At 33.9% G+C, this 20,624-nt stretch overlaps 2 protein-coding genes and 2 long non-coding RNA genes across 4 annotated transcripts; 3 read left to right on the top strand and 1 right to left on the bottom strand.

Moving 5' to 3' along the window:
- Nucleotides 1-43: 43 nt before the first annotated feature.
- LOC124453886 lies at nt 44-2,017 on the top strand. Its single transcript, XR_006951253.1, has 3 exons — nt 44-116; nt 982-1,088; nt 1,728-2,017. It is a non-coding gene; the product is annotated as an uncharacterized LOC124453886 (long non-coding RNA).
- Nucleotides 2,018-2,605: 588 nt separating this feature from the next.
- On the top strand, nt 2,606-5,672 carry LOC124453887. The gene is made up of 4 exons (XR_006951254.1): nt 2,606-2,795; nt 3,872-3,915; nt 4,346-4,402; nt 5,475-5,672. It is a non-coding gene; the product is annotated as an uncharacterized LOC124453887 (long non-coding RNA).
- A 475-nt stretch (nt 5,673-6,147) lies between these two features.
- Nucleotides 6,148-7,962, top strand: LOC124453897. The gene is made up of 7 exons (XM_047004727.1): nt 6,148-6,213; nt 6,340-6,609; nt 6,738-6,835; nt 6,903-6,997; nt 7,081-7,144; nt 7,399-7,567; nt 7,958-7,962. The coding sequence occupies exons 1-7, from the start codon at nt 6,195-6,197 to the stop codon at nt 7,960-7,962; spliced, it is 720 nt and encodes a 239-aa protein (XP_046860683.1). The 5' UTR covers nt 6,148-6,194.
- A 9,526-nt stretch (nt 7,963-17,488) lies between these two features.
- LOC124453880 lies at nt 17,489-19,246 on the bottom strand. The gene is made up of 2 exons (XM_047004718.1): nt 19,223-19,246; nt 17,489-18,360 (listed from the first exon to the last, which is right to left on the bottom strand). The coding sequence occupies exon 2, from the start codon at nt 18,318-18,320 to the stop codon at nt 17,787-17,789; it is 534 nt and encodes a 177-aa protein (XP_046860674.1). The 5' UTR covers nt 18,321-18,360; nt 19,223-19,246; the 3' UTR covers nt 17,489-17,786.
- Between the last annotated feature and the right edge of the window lie 1,378 nt (nt 19,247-20,624).

Here is a 20,624-nt window from a genome sequence, read left to right as displayed (position 1 = left end):
GACTTATGATCATGTGACATAAATAAGTTATTCTGTCCAGAGCTCAATGGTGCCGACCCTCTATTTCTATGGTGTGAGTGAACGAGTATTCTGCAATCGCTCTGTGATTTGTAAAGGTATTTATATACTTTGGTGGTATTTGCATGATTTTCTGTATTTGAATGTTTCCCTTAGTAAAATAAGCATTAATCACATTTCCTCATTTACGACTTACACATGTGGGGGGAGGCTTAATTCGCACTTTTTCATCGCCATGTAGCACCAGGGTTTTTTCACAAATCAAAGTATTGGCGTTGTGATGTGATTTTGCATCGCATTTTTGTTGTTCATTGTTTTACATAACTATATTTCAAGCACGTGGTTGACGCCATATTTTATTTTTTATTGCCCTATGCAAGAAAGTCACACTTGTCCTTTATGTTTAACATATTCTATGGACAAAAACAGGCAACTGTATCATGAATAATTCCTTTTTATTTAAATTTCACTGCAATCACTATAACAACTGTTCTTTAATTGTATTGTCTTTATGGCAACAAAAGGAATCGTGAGCCGCTTTGTTTTATGCTAAGGAAACGAAATGCATTTACAGATTGCATTCTTGCAGCTACGAGTTTAACGAGATTTAAGAATTGTCGTGGTAATAATGGATTTTTGTCTTTTATCCTTTGCGTATGTGTGTTTTGTTTTCATTTGCACGTAATTTTGGGTAATATTACAGCAATGGAAGGAATTATGCGTTGGGTTGGATTAATAAGAATTCATTACTTGAAAATTCATAACAATGTTATTTTGATGAAATTTCCGTTTATTTCTTTGAAATCATATTTTCAAAACATTGGCCTTAAAGTATATGTGTTAGTGTAATAGGTTAAATAAAGTATTATTAGCTACTAGTAAGTGTAGTATTATTTGTGCCTACCTTGGGGGTGTTTATAATTGTACAAATAGTTGTGCTAAATTATATTTGTATGTTTTTAGATGTCTCAATCATGTCAACCTTCATCACAAGAGTCAGATATTTTATCTCAGGGGACCTTTCAAGAGATATGGGCTTCCTTGCAAAGGACATTCAGTGATCCCACCTGGTATGATATTGTTCATGTTAAAATTGTTTAGGGATATTTATGGTTAGTGAGCTTGATACAGTAAGTATCTTTCAAGATGTGTTGGTCATTGTGGTTCCATTTGCATTGGTTGAATTTGATATTGACTTTTACTGGTTGAGTACATTTTCGTAAAATGTAGCAAATTTACTTATTTGCTTTGTGCATTTTTAGTGTTTTGGATACAATTCCTAGAAAAATTGAATATAGATATCAAGATTATAAAGTTAATAACATGTAAACTTTGTGTATTACATATTGCTATTAACTTTTATAACCTGTTGAATGCTTAGATTTGTATTCTCAGGAAATATATGATTCTTCATTCAATATCATCTTTACTTCCTTTTCCTATGTCCTGTCCTTCACTGACTTCCATCATTCAATCTTGTATGTATTGTGTGCCTGGTGGCACGCACGTTGTTCTTGAACATTTGTGAAGTTCATGAGCAAAAATATACATGATGCTTAATTGTTGCCTTCTTTTTGTTTTACCATGGAACAAACAGTGTTCTCGACACAAGTTGATAGCAATATTTTAATTTGCAACATTAGAATATCATTGATTTCTTTTGTGTGCTGTCGCCCGGAGTAACAATGTGTCATACCTTTATGCTTTAGAAGTTACTTCCATCCTGTGTATGGGTCAATAATGCTGACTTGGGGATATTTTAGTTAGTATTTCCTTGAGTTGTTGCTCGTCTGTGATCAAAGAAAATGAGGACACTTTGCAGGGATGGCATTTATTCTTTAATCATTTTTTCTTTAATCTTCTTTAATGATTAAAGAAGATTTGAATCAAAACTTAAAATTGTCTTTAATGTTCCTTATTTATGCTCTTACGTCTGAAATAGTGTTTATCCAATGTCACATTAAAATATTAAATAACAGCATATTTTCTCCATGGTTCACTTGTGCATTCACTATGTAATATGAGGTTGTCTTGATGAGAATACAGAGCCTGGTGACTTGTTAAAGTCTCAAGATGGCGGCACAACAAAATAAAAATTTATATTATTTCATATTTGCATTTTTAGCACTATTGAATATTTAGCTCAAGGAATCGTATTTCCTTCTTGACAATTTGTTTGAAATTTTATTAAAAGTTTAATGGTTTTTCGAAAAGTTTTCTATTTAATTGTCTTTAATTGTCTTTAATTGTCTTTAATTAGTTAAAGAATAAAGAAAAAATTTTCAAAAAACCTTCTTTAATCCATCTGACCTTTGTAATGCATGTTGCCATGTGCTTGGTATGCTCGTTCATAACCATTCCATGTTTTACGTATTAGATCTTTACATTTGTCATTGTAGCAAATGTTTTCTTGGCTTTTGCTTGTCCAGTAATGTAGGTATTAGTTGATATAGTTAGATATCATGTGAAAGCAAGAAAAGGTGTAAGATGTGACAGTCACTTGAAATATTCCTATGTTCACATGAGCCATATTGTGTATTGTGTGGCTTTCATCCTTCTGGTCCTTGCCTCATTTTTTGAGTGGTTATAGAAATTCAATAGAATGTAATAAGCTTTTGTCTCTTGAAAAAATCAATCTTTCTATTGACTTCCACTGGCATTTGTTCAACATTCAAGTTCTCTTATTTGGTAATTGACATCAAAGAAATGCAATCAACTCCTTACATTGTAAATCTTATCCCTTCTATTGTGGTGATAAATCAATATATGTCACAGAGGTGGGCTTTGTTTTACAAATGACCATTGTTGTGATAACCAGAATTACAAAGGCTTCTTCTTGATAAAATAATCTGAAGCTTTGGTTTATACAAAGAAGGTTTATTTAATAGTATCAACTTAACACAAAGCAGGCACGTGTAGAAAGCGCCATATATAAAGTAAGAACAGGAAAGTTATTGAGTTACAGATTACGGAACACGTGATTACATTGACGTAACTATTATATTCTAACACTTCTCTTGTTTATAAGTTATTGCTTGAATATACTTAACTTTTAATATTTCCTATCAGTCTTTCTGAAAGTGAAAAGTTTTGTGTGTGCTTATTTATGTTTGGTTTCAATTTTTTATTCTTAAAAATAACCAGCTGTGATAATAGCTTTTGTAATTTACATCCTAAAAGTCATTAGCTTGCTGAACAATGCCACATATGGTTATGTTTTTCAAAGCATATAAAGAATTTTTGTTTTGTAAATGTTTGCTTCTCTGCTGTTTGGATTCTGTGCCTGTATTTTTGTATTGTATTTTTGGATCCGTTGTTGTGCGCAAAATTTACTTATAACATCACTTATGTTTTGAATCTTTGTTCAATTGTAATGCATGATTAGATAGCTTAACATGACAATTTTGAATAATTAGTTCAGTCTGCACAATTTCATTGGCTTGACAAGTTTGGGTAATTTACCCACCCACATTACTTTTGATGGACACTGCTTTTGACTTTTTAATGCATGCACTGGTCTCCATTGATGTAGTTTACATGTTCATGTTTTACTTTATTCATGACATAAGGAAGCTCTTTTAACATGACTTGAAAGTGCTTATGAAGCAATGTTTTAATACCCTTGTTAATATAGTGGCCTAATCAAAATCACTTTACTGTTTGTTTATGTATGTTTCTGTTAAAAAAAATTGCACAGCACTCTGTAGTGTCAACAAGATGGGACTTATGAAAATTTTATCAATGTAGGATTAGGTGTGGTAAATGAGGTGATAGAGTGAAAAGTGATTAATGTATGCATTAGAAAAGAGGAGAAGTCAAAGTTGATGTTAAATTTTTATTTTTTATCTTATAGATCATGATGAGATAGAACTTTCATACACGAAGTATAACTTTCAGGTAGACTAATTTGTGCCACATACACTGCTAGGTTTATTTTTTTATGGACTTGCTTTATTTATTAAATGTAACAGACATTTTGTAAGCAATGACTTAAATCTGTATTGTGATTTCTTTATGAAATTATTTGATTATAGTTAGAAAGTGTTCAAATGGTTTAGCAGATGGAAAATAGATATTTCTGTTAAGGGGGTGGTGTTTTAAAGATGTACATTTACAGCTATACTTCTACAGTCAGTGATGTAGGTGTGCTTTCATGAAAGTGCCCTGAAAGTTGGGATTTATTTGTTTTTGAAAGGAAGATTCAGTTTAATTTATTTAGCTCAGATGCAGTTTAGAAAAGTTAAGATGATATTTCATATTTTATCCAAAATCAAAAGGCTACAAAGTTTGCATCATTTATGTGAATCTTATTTATTTGTCAATTTAGGAAAAAGAAAGTTTGCCATTGACCAATGGCCATGATGATTAAAGTACAATGTTGAATGTAAGAAATGGTATTTCTAATTTCTACCAGTTGTTATTCTAAGAATATTTTATGTATGTAGTGGGAAAAGAGAACTTGAATTAAAACTATAATGGTTGAGACCAGTATGTTTTATGTTGTGCGACAATATAAACAAAACATTTTCTTTTGTTGCACATTATTAAAAAACACGTGATCAGTTGATTTAAAATAACGTTAGATGAAGTAGTGCCAAGTAATCTTTGATCATTTTGCCATGTGATTTAACATCGTAGCTATCAGATGAAGGAATTGCACAGCTAATTTTGTTGACAATTCTATTTTTAAAGCTTTAGTAAAATTTGAACATTTAAAATAGTAGCGAGACTTGCTGAGTGGAAATCAAATTCATTACATATATTGTATAAATAAAATTTAATGTAGGTTAAAGGAGGTTAAGTTGGAATGGAACTTCCTTGCACGTTAAGTGAAACTTGTATTTATTTATTGATTAGAAGGCTCTCATGAATGGAGTTCATAAGAATCGTTAGAAGAGGGAGATTATTTTAAAGTCGTCTAGGTTGGGGGTGTGTCCAGTTGCGTTAATGTGAGGCAAAATGCTCGATAACTTGAAGGGTGGGAAACTTAGTTTGCCTACAAGGGGGATATTGCCGTCTCCGAAAGTGGTGTGTAGATGAAGTGTAGTTTGACCCACATACAAACCGTAGCAGCTTCAACACTTGTCCTCAAAGGGAACGTATCTCTTCTTTCTTCCCCAGTGCATTAAGATTTATTTTAGAACTATTGGGTTAGTGCTCTTTACTTAAAACAGTTCTTTTAAGAACTATCAACTTATTATATTACTTTTACCATTCACTATGGTATTTGCTATCTTTAGAACTATTTTACAACTTTTGGTATATTTCTATGGCTCTAATTAAAACTTTATGTTGGGCATTAATTTTTATTATACGAATTTGAACATTTAGGAAACAATAAATTTGTAGTGAGTAGTTCAGCTTTTAAACTTACATTATTGTCTTTTTTCTTCACGCACAACAGAAGAAACAAACGACAAATATTGCCTTATAACAATTGTTCGTTATTTTTCTAGGGGGAAGGTCATGTAAATATAGAAATAGAGCTGGCTCCAATTCTTAGCAATAAGGATTATCCAGGAATATACAATTTTAATATTGAGTTTGAGCCCACAGTTTATCCAATAACCAAGCAACACCGTGTCTTTACGTTGAAGAACGTAAAAAGTTATTTGTTAAGATGCAATGTGTCATTCAATAATGTTTAAAATAAAGGTAAAAGAATCAAATCGATTTCTGTATTTTTATTCTCAATTTTGTGAGGAATGTAATGTTAGATATTTTATCTAGGCAATCACCCTCTGGTAGCGGAGATTCGTGAGTATTCTTATGTACAAAACCTGAAAATTATCAAGAAATTGTTGTCCGTTGTCCAAATCATAAAAATACATTGCCCAGAAAGTAAGACTCACCTTTTTTAAAACTTGAGAGATGAAACGACTTTTAATATGAATTGACTTTATTTGTTTTAAAAGAGTATCCTAGCATGTAATGAGATGTGATAATCCACAAACAAAGATGCAAGAAAGTTGCTAAAGACAAAAAGGTTGTCTATATTCATACAGCTGATGCTATGAAGAGCAGATGGTATATGTGCTGCTCTTGTATTTTATTTTAGCACTTTAATTTCTTTACATACACAGGTATTTAGTAATTTTGCTGTAAATTATTTTGCAGATAAGGGATATCGCCAGGAATTGTTTAGATTTACATGCTTTAACTCTTGTGTTGGATGAATGAACGACTGGAATATGGGTACATTATTTAATTACTTTTATTGTATAGTATGGATTTGATGGATTATAAGGAATGAGATAGTACATACATGTATTGTATGTGATATACATGTATGTCAAAGGCTCATACTTTCTCCTCTGTCAGTTCTAGGGACTAGGGTTGAAGGTTTAGCTGTAGTTGAGATCCGTATATGTGCTTCACCTGGAAGGGACTACATTGACAAGGACCTTGGATCTAATTCAAAGCTAAACAAACACCAGGACAACGAACCCAGTTCAACGACAGACGTCACATCATCCACAACAACATTATACCCCCCTCGACAGAGTGTACTCATGTCAACTGTTAAAGACTCCAGCTCACCCAAACTGTTCCAGTTCTCTATCACGCAAGGACAACAACCTCGTAAACGACGTAAGTTTTACGTATGAAAGAATTCATAGAAAGTTTCTTCCTATGTGCTATGATATGAGATATGTATGTTTTTTGAAAATTTTGTATTCATAAGTAAGCACGTGATTTTAATCGACATTATTTTCCAGTAAATCCTTATGTGAGCGATGGATTTGTTGTGGATTTGAAGTGGAGCCAAGAATGTGCTGATTCATCTTCAAGTTCCGATGAAACGTTTTATCTGAAGGTGAGAACAATTGGAGATTATGTGAAATGATTATCACCACGAAGGTATTTTACTTTTTTTAAAAAAGGTACATGGTCAGAGGCGTTATGAATTATTAACGAAAATCAACGAGGCTCTCCATTTACTAGATGGTGTAAAGGCACCTGATCAAATACCAAACAAGTAATTTTACGCGAGAGATTTTTCACCTTCAAACATTATTGTCATTATTTTTAATGTTATGTGCATTCACTAATCGTTTTAAGATATGCAAGTGATGAAAGAAGACCTCCAGAATTCACCAGAATTCAGCCAAGAAATAATGATAAGGTACAGGATGTGCATTCTGAAACTCAGGTATATTTTCACGATGACTTTTCACCGTCATTTCAATTCATGACATCTCAATTCGTCGGTACATATTTTTGTCTTTTTTGATTTGATATATTTCGTTTGGTTTTAGCAACTTCAGCACATTCGTAAATTTGACTTCACTAACTTCTTTTGCTTAATTTTGCGTAATTTTGACTTCACTAACTTCTTTTGAAGTAATGATGAAGGACTGAATATGAATTGTTGTTTAGGAACATGAAGCAAATCTTCGTCAACTTCAAGATCGTATCAGAGATGAAGGGAAAAGGTCATTACAATCTGAGACTTTCAACAGTCTTGATGACTTTGTTGGTGATGATGATGATGAAAATGAAGTTATCATGAATACAAGTGGAAGGCAGCCACTGGGAGCAAAATCAGGTGAGGTGCATCAGTTTTATTAAAGTGTGATGTTTACTTAAGATGATAATGATAAAATTTGTGTTTTGGGGTAATTCCTCATGGTTTTGGATCAATGGCCGGAGGGATATTTCCGATAGAATTATTCATGATGTTTGTTTATGTTTGATAATGTGCAGCATTTGATATAGGATGGATATGTACATGATTTTGTGTGGGGGGGTAGTGCTTTGGTTTGTGTGTTAGACGTTGGTATTCTACTTGTAGCCTGCCATTGAATGTCACTCATATTTTTTAACTCTACCGTGTTTTTATATGGCTGGGAAATTATGGAAATTTTCTACAATAAAATGCACTAATAATAGTGCATTTGCTTTTTGTATTTCTAACATTTCACTTGTATTCTTATAGGATAACAGTTCATTGTCGCCTGGGGACAGCAGGGATGGCATTTATTCTTTAATCATTTTTTCTTTAATCTTCTTTAATGATTAAAGAAGATTTGAATATTTAGCTCAGGAATAAATATTTTCTTTTTGACAATTTGTTTGAAATTTTGTTAAAGTTTTAATAGTTTTCTCGAAAAGTTTTCTTAATTGTCTTCAATTGAATTAAAGAATAAAGAAAAAAAATTTTCAAAACAGCATGCCATAAACAGTGCTGGCTCAGAAAACAAGTTTGGCCTCTTGTTGCCATTTTGGCCACTTTTCAAACCATATTTGGCTCAGGGTTGTTAGTTTGGCCTTTTTGAGGCCAAATAACTCGTTACAGTCTTTTTTTCTTTTCTGGCTCAGGAATTTTTTTTGGCTATTTGGCTACTTTTGGTCTCTTTACTCAAAACAATTTTAAAATTTTTATTGAGCTTTATTTGTAAAAATCTCTTAAATGTACAAAATGCGATGGAAATACAACTAAAAATGATCATAAGGATCAAACTGTTGAGCTGGCAGTACAAAAAAGTACTCAAGAATCCATATTAATGGGGAAAGTTTTTGGTCTTTTCTCGATAATATCTTTCGATCCATTTACCACAAGATATTATCATACAATTTAATTAAAGCACTGATCCACATACGTCTGCACAAGATATAGTTCTTCAATTAAAGCATTGTTCGTTAATTCTTCCAATCGAAGAAACAACGACATCCATACCATCGCGTTGTACATGAAGCCATCATAAATTATCAATTTTGGCAGACCTCTTGCAGTAAACAAAAGAAAATATTCGACTAAGATGTCTCTACTTGCGTGTCAAGTCGCAGGCACTCTATCATTTTGAGACAGAAAGATCAAATCAAAATAATTCCCCTCTATTCAATTCACATAACAAATTCATCATTTTCAACATTTCCTAAATAAGTTGATCGATGTAAAATCATCAAAACAAGAACCCAGTAAGCAATTTGAAAATTGCTAATTACTTTACAAATGTATTAAAAATTTTACAACTTTAAATGAGCCATCAATGTACTTAAGGATATAACAACAATTCAAACTAGAGTGTTAGGTGTTAATCATGTTGATGTTTTCATATTCGTACAGCAAGGAATGGGTTGGTTTGCTTCAGGAGAATGGAAATTACGAAAAAAGCAAAGATTTTCATAGACAGGCAGTAGAAAATTCAAACAAAGCATTTGGACCTGACCATGTTAATATAGCGACAACGTACAACAATCCTGGGTTTGGTTCCACAAAGATATGGGAAATTACGAAAAACAAAAGATTTTACGACGAACATTAAATTTACACAAAAGCATTTGGACCTGATAATGTTAGTATCGCGAGAACTTACAACAATCTGGTTTGTTTACAGTAAAATAGGAGGTACGAAAAGCCAAACATTTTTGCATACAAGCGGTGGATTCAAACGAAAGTATTTGGACCTGACCATGTTAATATCGCGACAACGTATTACAACAATCTGGGTTTGGTTTACAGTAAAATAGGAGAGTACGAAAATGCCAAACATTTTTGCATACGAGCAATGGAAATTCAAACGAAAGCATTTGGGTCTGACCATGTTAATATCGCGACAACCTACACGTCGTTCCCTGAGAATTTCTTTTGTAATTTTCAATTTTGACTGTAAGAAGTATAGTTTTTTAAAAATGAAATTGCTTTCTTATAGTTTTTAAAACAACATTAAAAACTGAAGTCGTGAAGAAATTTGCAAATAAACAGGTATGTTTAGAAAATGGATAAAAAGGAAAGGATGAGCGCTAAGTAAACATTTTCACATTTTTTTGGATGAATTTCAATCAAACGTTTTTTACAGGTTTCTTCTAAAACAATCGGTAATTCGTCAACGTCAAAACCAAGGTCAACGATGTAAATGACAAAAAACTAAATCCATCATTAAAAGAAAATCCATCAAATATAACTGTAAAGCTCTGAAAAGACTTCTTTAAAGACGATCATTAAAGAAGCCATCAAAAAAGATTTATACAGTGGAAGATGTGCTGATGATGATCTTAACATTTGTGAAATTACTTTACTTTTAGTGTAGAGTCATGAATATTTTAAACATCAGTTCATTACTGTGATTTGATATTTGCTTTAAAATTGTGAACAATGCAGTTGTTTTAACGATGGAGAACTTTTTCAAACAAATTTCATTGCTTTGAAGTACATCAATGGAATTATGTATGATCATTCAGTTCTTTATCCTGTGATGTAATTCTAACTTTTCTTTTTAGTTGGAGGTCACAGCTGTAGAGACTGTGGAAGGATGTATACTTATCCCGATTATTTAGAAACATTTAAAACGATGTCAATGCTTGTTTGTACGAAGATCCTGGGAATGTCCACGTTGTGGTCAAAGAAATTACAGTAGTAGAGACTGTCTAAATGTTCACATGAAAAATGAATGCTGGAAAAAATCCACGATTAAAACGACATGTGAGGGTTCAAACAGGAGAGAAACCTTATCATTGCAAACATTGTGGTAAAATGTTGGACTAGCTTTCTAAATTGAATAAACATGTTAGGATACATACTGGAGACAAAACCTTACCAATGTGAAAATTGTAGTAAAAGGTTACACAGCTTGGTACCAAAACGTCATGGTGGCGATACATGGAGAGAAACATATAAGTATGAACATTGTGGTAAAAGATTTACACAGCTTGGTAACTTAAAACGTCATGGTATGACAGGAGAGAAACCTTATAAATGTGAACATTGTGGTGAAACATTTTCAAATTGTGATTTGAATAAACACCTTAGGATACATACAGGAGAGAAACCTTATAAATGTGAACATTGTGGTAAAACATTTACCCACAATAGTGCCTTGAATAAACACCTTAGGATACATACAGGAGAGAAACCTTATCAATGTGCATTGTGGTAAAACATTTACCCACAATAGTGCCTTGAATAGACACGTTAGGATACATACAGGAGAGAAACCTTATCAATGGGAAGATTGTGGTAAAACATTTTCACAGAATTGTGATTTGAATAAACACCTTAGGATACATACAGGAGAGAAACCTTATCAATGTCAACACTGTGGTAAAACATTTACACAGCTTTTGTAACTTAAAAGTCACGTAATGTACATACTGGAGAGAAACCTTATCAATGTGAACATTGTGGTAAAAGATTAAGGTCTAATAATTTTAAAAGACACATGAGGATACACAAGAAAAACCTTATCAAGTGAACATTTTGGTAAAACGTTTAATAAGAAGAGTAACTTGAAACAACACGGTAAGATCTATGCTCGTAAGTAACATTTATGATATTAATACTGTGGCAAGGGATTTACAAAGGATTGATTAAGTAAGGCTGACAAGAAGGAGGCCTTGGCCCTTCCTAATCTTGTGAAGGACTGCCATCATGAAAATGAAATTCTTACAGAAATTATGATGGAGTAATCAGTGACGAAATTAGCCTGATCTTTTACTCCCACAATTCAAATATTTCGATGTCTTTACAAAATTGGTTCATTTTATTGTCTTCCGGTGAATGAACACAAAAATATTTACATTGTAGCAGTGAAAACGTGCTGGCTTTGCTATTGGGGTCACGTTTTCATCCCACCATGTAATTTAATATTATATAAATAACTATTTATATAAATCCCTCATTACTTGTAATTTTACTCTGGTGGTGATACAGCTTGAGAGTCAAGACGAAACGTTACGCTAATGAATAAATATTTCTTTTTTATACATTATTTTTTTGTATTGAATGGCTCTTTTAAAAGCACTTTGCTGGAACATGTCATAAATGCTTCCCTTAGTAGCGTGGTGGTGCAATTTTGACTGCGGAGGCCAAAGCAGTTCGCGCCCCTTCACTAATGGAATTTGCAGTACATGCCGCAGTATTGTTCGTCTCGATACTTTATGTTAGCCTTTGCATTTTGATTACACTCTACCGATGACTGCGCTACCATAAAAATTAAAATAGGTACGCGAACGTAAATGACTAATATTTAATTAACTACATGAGAATGCTGAAATTGACGGTCATTTTTGTAATAGAAATATTATAGATCATTTATCAACAAGTAATATTTTGTCTCCAATTACCACCAACTAAAAGTCTGTCTTATTAGTTTTATTAGCTGGCGCTCTATGGACGGCTGACTTAAACGACTGAAACAAAGTCGGACGTCTGTTTGAGAGAGACAGGCTTCAGTCAATGACTCAATGGACCACTAAATGGGCTAGCCATTATAACAACAGTAGTGACGTCCTCAAGAAATCTCAAAATTTTAGCATAATGCATGATACTCCCTTCATCAACTATCCTCAACATCATAATGCATGATGCCTTCAATCAACTATCTTTAACCCCTGATCCACCATTCCTTGTCCTATCCTTGTCCCTTCATCCTTTCCCTCCATTTACTGTCCATTCCATCCTTCCCTCCAACCTCACGTGCATGGCTCCATTTAATCAATTATCCTCAACCTCCTTATTAACCCCCTTCATCAATTATCCTCCAACCTCATATTCTGTCACCCCTTCATCAATTAACCCTCAACCTCCTGTGCCATAATGCCCCTTCATCAACTATCCTCAACCTCATAATGCATGATACCCCTTTAATCAACTATGTTCAACCTCATATTGCATGATACCCTCTTCATCAACTATCCTCAACCTCATAATGCATGATACGCCCTTCATCAACTATCCTCAACCTCATATTGCATGATACCCCAATTCATCAACTATCCTCAACCTCATAATGCGAGAAATCTTGGGACTTGCGGGCACATTGATCGAAGTTGAGGCACAAAGGCAAACACAAACATTTATAATGAAATAAATTATTCTCTATAGAGAAACAAAACCAAATAATTGTATATTTTCCACCTCATTGCGTGTTGCTCAAGATAGAGCACGTGTCGATTTCTATGCCTGCATTCTGATACAAAAATGTAAAAAAACATTTCGACAGCTCAAAACTCAAGCAACACCCTAAAAATCAACATTAGAGATCGGCAACTACCTTTTTATCTAAGGTGGGGGTAAAGGTATAGGTGGCACGCTGACGAATGCTTGTTTTTTTGTAAATGGACGTCGTTGCTCTGTCTGCTTTCCGTAAAGCAATTCATTCTTGACATTTTTGTTCGTATACCGGCAAACGGCGTGAATTTGGCGGGATAGACACATTTTTGGTCAAATAAAATGAATGACGGAGCAATGGGAGATATACTGAGGGAGGCCTTTTTTGTTTTCCTACGACTCAAGTCCTTGGTAGCATTTTTTTGGTCGAATTTTGAAATGTATTAGATCCAGTTGTACGCATATTTTTCCCAATAGACTTATCAATATTCATGTCTACGTTTTCTGCCATAGTATCATGACTATCCCTGTCTCCTTCCCATGATGCACCTTTTGAAGAGACCGACCAAATGTTCGGCAGGGTCGATTACATGCTCGTTTACATGTTTCGATGCGCTATCTGAGGATTTACCTACGAGATCACCAACGTTGCTTACGTGGCTTCGCTCGTGATGGGCCTCTTCTATAAACTCATTCTATAAAACAAGATTTCCGATGGGTGGCTTACGAAACGAGATCAACCGAATATTTACTTTTAGGCATTACAAACTTCTTTTTGAAATTAATTGGTCTCTCTGATCACTTTCCTGAGCAACTTGCAAACATGATAAACGAATCCTTTCTAACACCCATGAAAGATTTTAACCCACCGCTTGCTTATTTATGCTTTGATAATCCGAATGATGATTTCCAGGGTTATTACTGTCACTGAGTTTACTGCTTTCAAGATTTGTCAGCGACGCCAGGGAAATAATGGCCCAGACAGGTATTCCCGCCTGTTCCTAAAGAGAATGCTAAAGTTTGCCGCTCCCGTGGCAGATATTACTCAAAGCTCCTTTAAAGAGGCCCAGTTACCAGAATCCTTGGAAAAAAGCAAATATTACACCGATTCCAAAGCAGAAACCTGTGAGATTAATAAACACTTAAAGGCCTATATCGCTTACTGCGGTGTATCAAAAGTAGCCGAGGTAGTTTGTTGTGGAAAATTATATCAGCCAGCTGTACTTAAAAGATAGACTCTAATCAGTATGGGGCAATTCCAAATTCCATCACAACTATAGCTTTACTTGGTATGTTACAGTCGTGGAATAAAGCAACTGATGGTAACTTGGGCGGCCAACGTGCGTGTGTTGTTATTGGTTTCAAGAAAGCCTTTGAGTCCTGATTGATCACCAACTTATTGTTGAAAAACTACGTTCATTTGATATACCGAAATGGGTTCTACACTGGATTATGGATTTCCTCTCCTTTAGGAAACAAAGAGTAAAGCTGAAATTCGATGCTTTTCAGATTAGAGACTCCTACCTGCAGGCGTTCGCAGGGCACAAAATTAGGGCCTTGGCTATTTTTTGATAATGATTAACGATCTCAAGTTTACCAAATAATGAAATGCTTGGAAATTCGATGGACGATACCACTGTTAGTGAAGTAATTAGAAAGATGTTGAAGTAACTTACAAAACCAAATGGACACATTAGCGAACAGCATCTCGCGTGTTATTTTCCAGTTAAATGAAACAAATGTAAAGAGATGAGAATTTGTTTTGGATCTAATACCAATGACGGCTAGCCGTTACCATCAATAACATTACACTGGATATTGTCCAACACGAAAGTTTTGGGATTGGTTACTTAATACCATTGAGTTCTATAATAACTGGGCAGCTATCTCAAGCACTGACCTTAGATATCTGATGACGCCAAAATGGCGGATTTCGTCCGTTGCGCGTATTTACTGGAAATTGACCGCTTTTCCGAAAATTCCACAATTTCCCTCCCTCCTGAGAGGAAAGAGTGAAGAAAATGTATGTGTGTATTTGGGATTTGGCAAGCAATTTTTTGATGAAAATCACGATAAAAACCTACAATTCCTAACAGCGAGTCAACTAAGCTTTCCAGTTATTGGCTCCTACGAGGATGTATTTATAACTATCGACGAAAAGAGCTATGTCAGCTACATCTATGAATAAAGTGCCGTCGTTTTCTTACCAGCGTCAAACGTTTTGATCGATTAAACTCTTTAGTCTATACAAAAAAAAGTATATCATAAGTTCATCTCCACGGTTCACAGGAGAATTTAGCTTATTTGTTATCATTGCTATTTTGCTTCTTTTTTCATGGAAAGGCAATGGCTTTTTTGCCACAATTGTAGGATTTTACTTGTTTCTTTAAAAAGTAAATATTAAAATCTGGATATTTACGGATTTTCTGTAATTGAGTTTCATATTAAATTTCAAAAGACTCAAGTCTGCATAGAGTTTGGTAAATGAAAAACAAACAATATTGTATAGAAATTACTTTAAGTAACCTTTTTGTGATGTTCTGAAGTGCAACTGCATCAAATGCTTGTAAAGTTGTAGCACATTTTTGAATTTGTTGTATTGATATATAAAATTGGGTAAAATGCAAATAATCATCAAACACTTATGCTTCCAATGGTGTTTATAATTCATTTTAGTTTTAATACTTCTACCTTCTTTTCACTTTGTTTTTGTTTTCCTATATTTTCAATATAAATTGCACAATTTGAATGATTAACACAGTTTTCCTTCAATAATAAAATTTCATAAGCAGTTGGTAGTGCATTTTGTTCTCCTGAGTATCCACATTTGGTGTTTTCTTCCTTACATGATGCTTTCTAGAAATTATAAAGTTATTGGATTATATTACCTCTATATCATCAATCTCATGAAAAGAAATAAGAAGCTAAATATTTGTAGAAAGCTTTGAAAAGTGAAAAAAAATTTATTTAAAAAGCAGCAATGATGCATATGATAAATCTCCATTCTGTACTCTAATAGGTAAATAAGCTCAAACTGTTTCTTAAAGAAATATAAGAAATATAAGAAATATACAATACAGTAACTTTAAAGGTTTCATCACTGAATCTTTAATGCTTCAGTATAGTGCATTAGGTATTAGTAACATTCAAACAACATAACTAAAATATTTTGATAAAGATATGACATGATTTAAACATTAAGTTATATAAAAACCCAATGGCTTATACAGTTTGATGCTTCACATCTGCATCGAGTCATCATCAATCTCAGTACAAATCTTTACTTAGACACAAACTTTATAGCCTTTCCATTTTATATGTTGTGAATTGACATTTAATTAAGCATCAAAACACACACAACCTTCTTGCCATCTTTTTTGGTTCATGAACTTTACTTCAGCATTCAAAGGCATCATTAGTGAATCCATTGTCTCCATCCATAGAATTTGACCATGATCAAATTAAATAACTCTGGATAAGGCAGACAATAAATCAATTATCTTTACAGCATTATCATTTTTTTTTAAGACTCTGCCTGGTCAATAACATCTTCCAGTCATCTTTACTCCTTGGTCTTTCACCGCATTTGTCAGCCAAATAGAACATAACAAGCTCTGCTCCAATATGGGTACTGTTGGGCTGATCATTTCTTTTGATACTTTCACATAGCAAAATGTGTGCAGGGTCTTTTCTTAGGGAAACTATTTTGCAAATAGATAGGTAAATTTACGATTTCATGCATTAACAAATGACAGAAAAGTATGCAGAATTTTATAGACAAAACAGGAAAACATCAGTATATTTTGCGTTTCAAGTCAGTCTTAAAATACGATCTTTAATATGTATTTTATGGCATTTCAGTGCATGTATAATTGCTTTTCAATCGTTGACGGACTAACAAACAAACAACTACCTCACCTGTGAGAAGCGATATGTTCCTTTTATGGAAACTACGACATCCAACAATTGAACGATTGAAGTGTTGGCATTATAAAAGAAATGCCAAAAGAATCGTCACAGAATATGGAACTAACGATATCCATATTCTGTGATATCGTGTTGTTTTAAAATTCTTTATAATTTACTATAGACACCAGGAGGTCTAGAATATTATTTTTCTGCAAACGATCATTTCAGCGGAAATACGTCCGTTGGCCGCCATTTTTGGCGACCTCGCCCCAGTAAAGATAGCCGCTCCAGTTATTATAGAACTCAATGGATTTATAGCCAGTAACCCAAGTGGAACATCCACGTAAATGAAATTAACAGGAAAAATGCGTAGAACGCACCTCTATTATCTTATTCAACTAAAACGAGCAAATATGAAGTCAAGGAATTGCTCCAATTTTACAAAACGTGTATAAGACCTGTCTTGGGTATGCTTGCCCAGTGTTCCACAATAGTCTGACATTGTATCTGTCAGATAACCAGAGTCAGTCCAAAGCGAGCATTAAAATAATCCTGCCTCATCAGAATATGAAAACGCTCATGCAGTTTACTAATTTACAACGCTTAGCGAAAGGAGGAATGATATAACAACAGCGTTATTTCAGAAGATATTAGCAGATTCCTCACATAAGCTTCATGACCTTTGCCTCCTCGTTTAGAACGTTCAACTATGGAACTTAGGACTCAATCTTCATTCAATACTAACTTTAATACCAAACGTTTTAGAAATAGTTTTATAACTTTTAACTCATTGAAGATGTAATTTAGTTAATTTATCTATGTATGTATTATATGTAATCTTATTTTCGTAATCTTAATCATTTCAGCAATATGGGTGCCAGTTTTTAAGAAATAAATCATCTATCTATCTATCTATCTATCTATCTAAGTAAAATATAAAAATCGAGCGTTACTAAAAATGCTACAGGATGCTCAACATAACACATACTCTAAATTTCTACGCACTTATCGTCTTCTTCAAACCGAATTACTGTGGTGTGCAGTTATTGGGGTCGTGCTTTGGAAAATTCGGACCTCTCTTTTCTTGTGAACCAAACCCTCGTGCTGGTCTAAAAACGGGGTTGCTGGATCGCAAGGCTGATCTGTCTTTTGCGATAGCCTGTATCCGATCTGATCTATTGCGGTCTAACCGTGGCTCCAACGCGATCATTTTATTGTTTGTTTTCATTCGACTGGGAAGGGGCCCGGCTAATTTTGATCCCGCCTTCAAAAACGATTCGGTTGGACGGAAAGCAGATTTTTCCCCCGGATAGAGAAACGGCTTTCCTTGTAACGAATTTTCATTTTCATTCCATTTTTGTTGTTTGAAGTTATCAGAATTCATTTCACGCGACTTTGTTGACGTTTGACTGGCTACAATAAAATAATCTTTCTCGCTTTTTTTACGCTTCATTTGCCCGAAGCCGGGTTGCTGTCCATTATCCGTCGCAACGTCAATACTCGACTCATGTTTAGCTTTTACATCAACAGTTTCATGCTTTTGGATATTTTCAGCCATCATAACTTTCAAAAGTTTACACTCGATCTCGTGATTCTTTTTCCTGAATGAAGGTAAGACAAATTGAAAACTTTGTTGTGTCCGACAAACAATTTTTAATCGCACAAAGATATGGGTCAGTGATAAATATAATTAACATAACACCAAAAATTGGAAGTAGTCTTGGGTAACTGGCTTATGAACGGTATCAAACTTTGCAAGGGAGAGATGAAAGGTGAAAGAGATTTATTCCAGCTTTTAGTACGGATACTTTATCAAAGTTTTGACTCTATATGTCACAATTCTGACAACGACCTTGGCGCAAGGCATAAAATTAACTGGAAGTTTTGTAACGGAACACAAAACATGACATAATCCGTGTGGTCATGTGACCTGTATCCAAAACAAAGAAATGAACGCTCTACAAATCTGCCGTGTTGAAAAGCGGTATGTATTTCTTGGCAACATAAGAGAAACAATTTTCGTACGGACTAAAATGATGATGTCGTAAAACCTCATGTCTAACTACCGAGTCAAGGTGAGACCAGCATGAACAGTGAACGAGACTCTGATTAAAATTAAGTTAAAACGCAGCGTGAAACTGTATACTCCGGTACTCAGCTGGATTAGCTAGATCGATAGGAGAGAGTCATGATTCGTACATGCATGTTTTGTCGCATCAATTTTCCATTGAAATCAACTTTTCGTGGGAATAAAACATACAGGCGTAAAATCAGTTTTAGACAAATCCCAACGGTGAATCCACGGAGCTTATGCTGTACATTGCTATTTCACGTACAAATAAAAACGTGTAATGGCATGAAAAATTGAAAAAAGTATTTTGCAAAACTGATATCAATAAATCATTCGATATTATCATTCATCGTAACTAACAGTAAAACATTTAAAACGTGTATTCATTTTACTTCACATTGGCATTCTCATTCGTCAAACTCTCACTTTCTTTTGTGCGTTGGCCAATTCAGCCTCGATCTTTTCTTTTCAGCATTCATTCTTTCCAGTCGGCGCTTGAGTGAAAATACAGCAATGCAAACACCACGGGCTCACCGTTGGATGAACTAGAAAAAATGGGGAAACTTTGGGGATTCGATTTGGAAATAAGCAAAAATAGAGCATTTGAGAAAGATTTGAAACTGTGTAAAAATGTGGCTTTCATGCTAATGTTTATTTGCGTTTTGCGGCAGAAGGGCTGTGCAAACCTACGGTTTTCATCTCCGGCTCCGGCCTCATCTGAACTCTCGAATCTCGAATCACTGGTTGGTGACTAGTTAATTTTGCAAGTCACTGTTCAACAGTTTAAAGTGCTTATGCATCGAGTTTGACCCTAACTTTTGGCCAAATAAAAAGTAGCCTCACTTTATATTTGAAATCAAAAATAAAATTGAACTTTCTATCCAATGCGATCGTCGTTGTCATTTTTGAAACTTGCTGTGAAACTTAAAATAAGTTTTATAACTTGTGCGTCTAGTCACACTTCTATGGTATGGAATATATAGTAAAATCTCCATCGAGAATAATAACCTTCTCCTGGCGGATAAAGTCGATTTCACCATTCTGTGAAAATGAAAATTAAGATCTTTGTATATATGAAGAATAACTCTCAAAGGCAAAGAATAGGTTGATTTTGTTACAACACTTCGTAATGGGATATTTTTGTTCCGTATGTTGATGAGTCGTGTTTTTGATCATGGCTGGGCGAAAAGAATAAATATTTGATTCCCAGTCATTTTGGCGGAAGGTCGATTAGCGAAAACAGGAAATTGATTTAGCTGGACTACGACGGGTTGGACTTGAATTCACAAGTATTTTAATAACAAGATTATTATTGCGGCAGAGAAGTCAAAAATGAAGTCCTTTAACAAAATATGTGCTGGTTGAATATAATCAAAGCATCATTTTAAATTTTAGCTACCATGAGAGATCAGTATGAACTATGAAATATTGTATGCATGGATAAAAAAAGTCTGACAGTTTTTGATACATTGCCCATGAAAACGTTTTGAGGAATATTCTGGGTAATGAGTTTCTCTGTAACTTTGTTTGATATCAAAACAAACATTGTAATCATTAATATTTGAAGTGCGTAGCACACAAACTAAATCAAACTACTTTAAGCATATCTAAGTTGTTATATATTATTTATGTAGTAGAGCTGTTTTTGTTGTAGAAAACTAGAATGTAGAATAAATATTACTTATACACTCTCTTCAGATTAATTTTGGTTACTGATTAGTATTTGGTTATGTGGTGATTTAGTATAGATCTAGGGGTTTGTACAAATAAATAATTGACATTAAAAATTTAAAC

The sequence above is a fragment of the Xenia sp. Carnegie-2017 genome, unplaced genomic scaffold (genome assembly GCF_021976095.1).
Source record: "Xenia sp. Carnegie-2017 unplaced genomic scaffold, XeniaSp_v1 HiC_scaffold_26, whole genome shotgun sequence".
Lineage (NCBI taxonomy): Eukaryota > Metazoa > Cnidaria > Anthozoa > Malacalcyonacea > Xeniidae > Xenia > Xenia sp. Carnegie-2017.
This window is presented reverse-complemented; position numbering and strand designations above follow the sequence as displayed.

Bases quoted from the DNA above. Each gene is read 5' to 3' on its own strand.
- LOC124453897 (XM_047004727.1), top strand. The intron at 6,836-6,902 runs GTGAGAACAATT...TTTTTAAAAAAG, and splicing joins ATGAAACGTTTTATCTGAAG to GTACATGGTCAGAGGCGTTA. The intron at 7,145-7,398 runs GTACAGGATGTG...ATTGTTGTTTAG, and splicing joins AGCCAAGAAATAATGATAAG to GAACATGAAGCAAATCTTCG.
- LOC124453880 (XM_047004718.1), bottom strand. From the start codon at position 18,320: ATGATGGCTGAAAATATCCAAAAGCATGAAACTGTTGATGTAAAAGCT.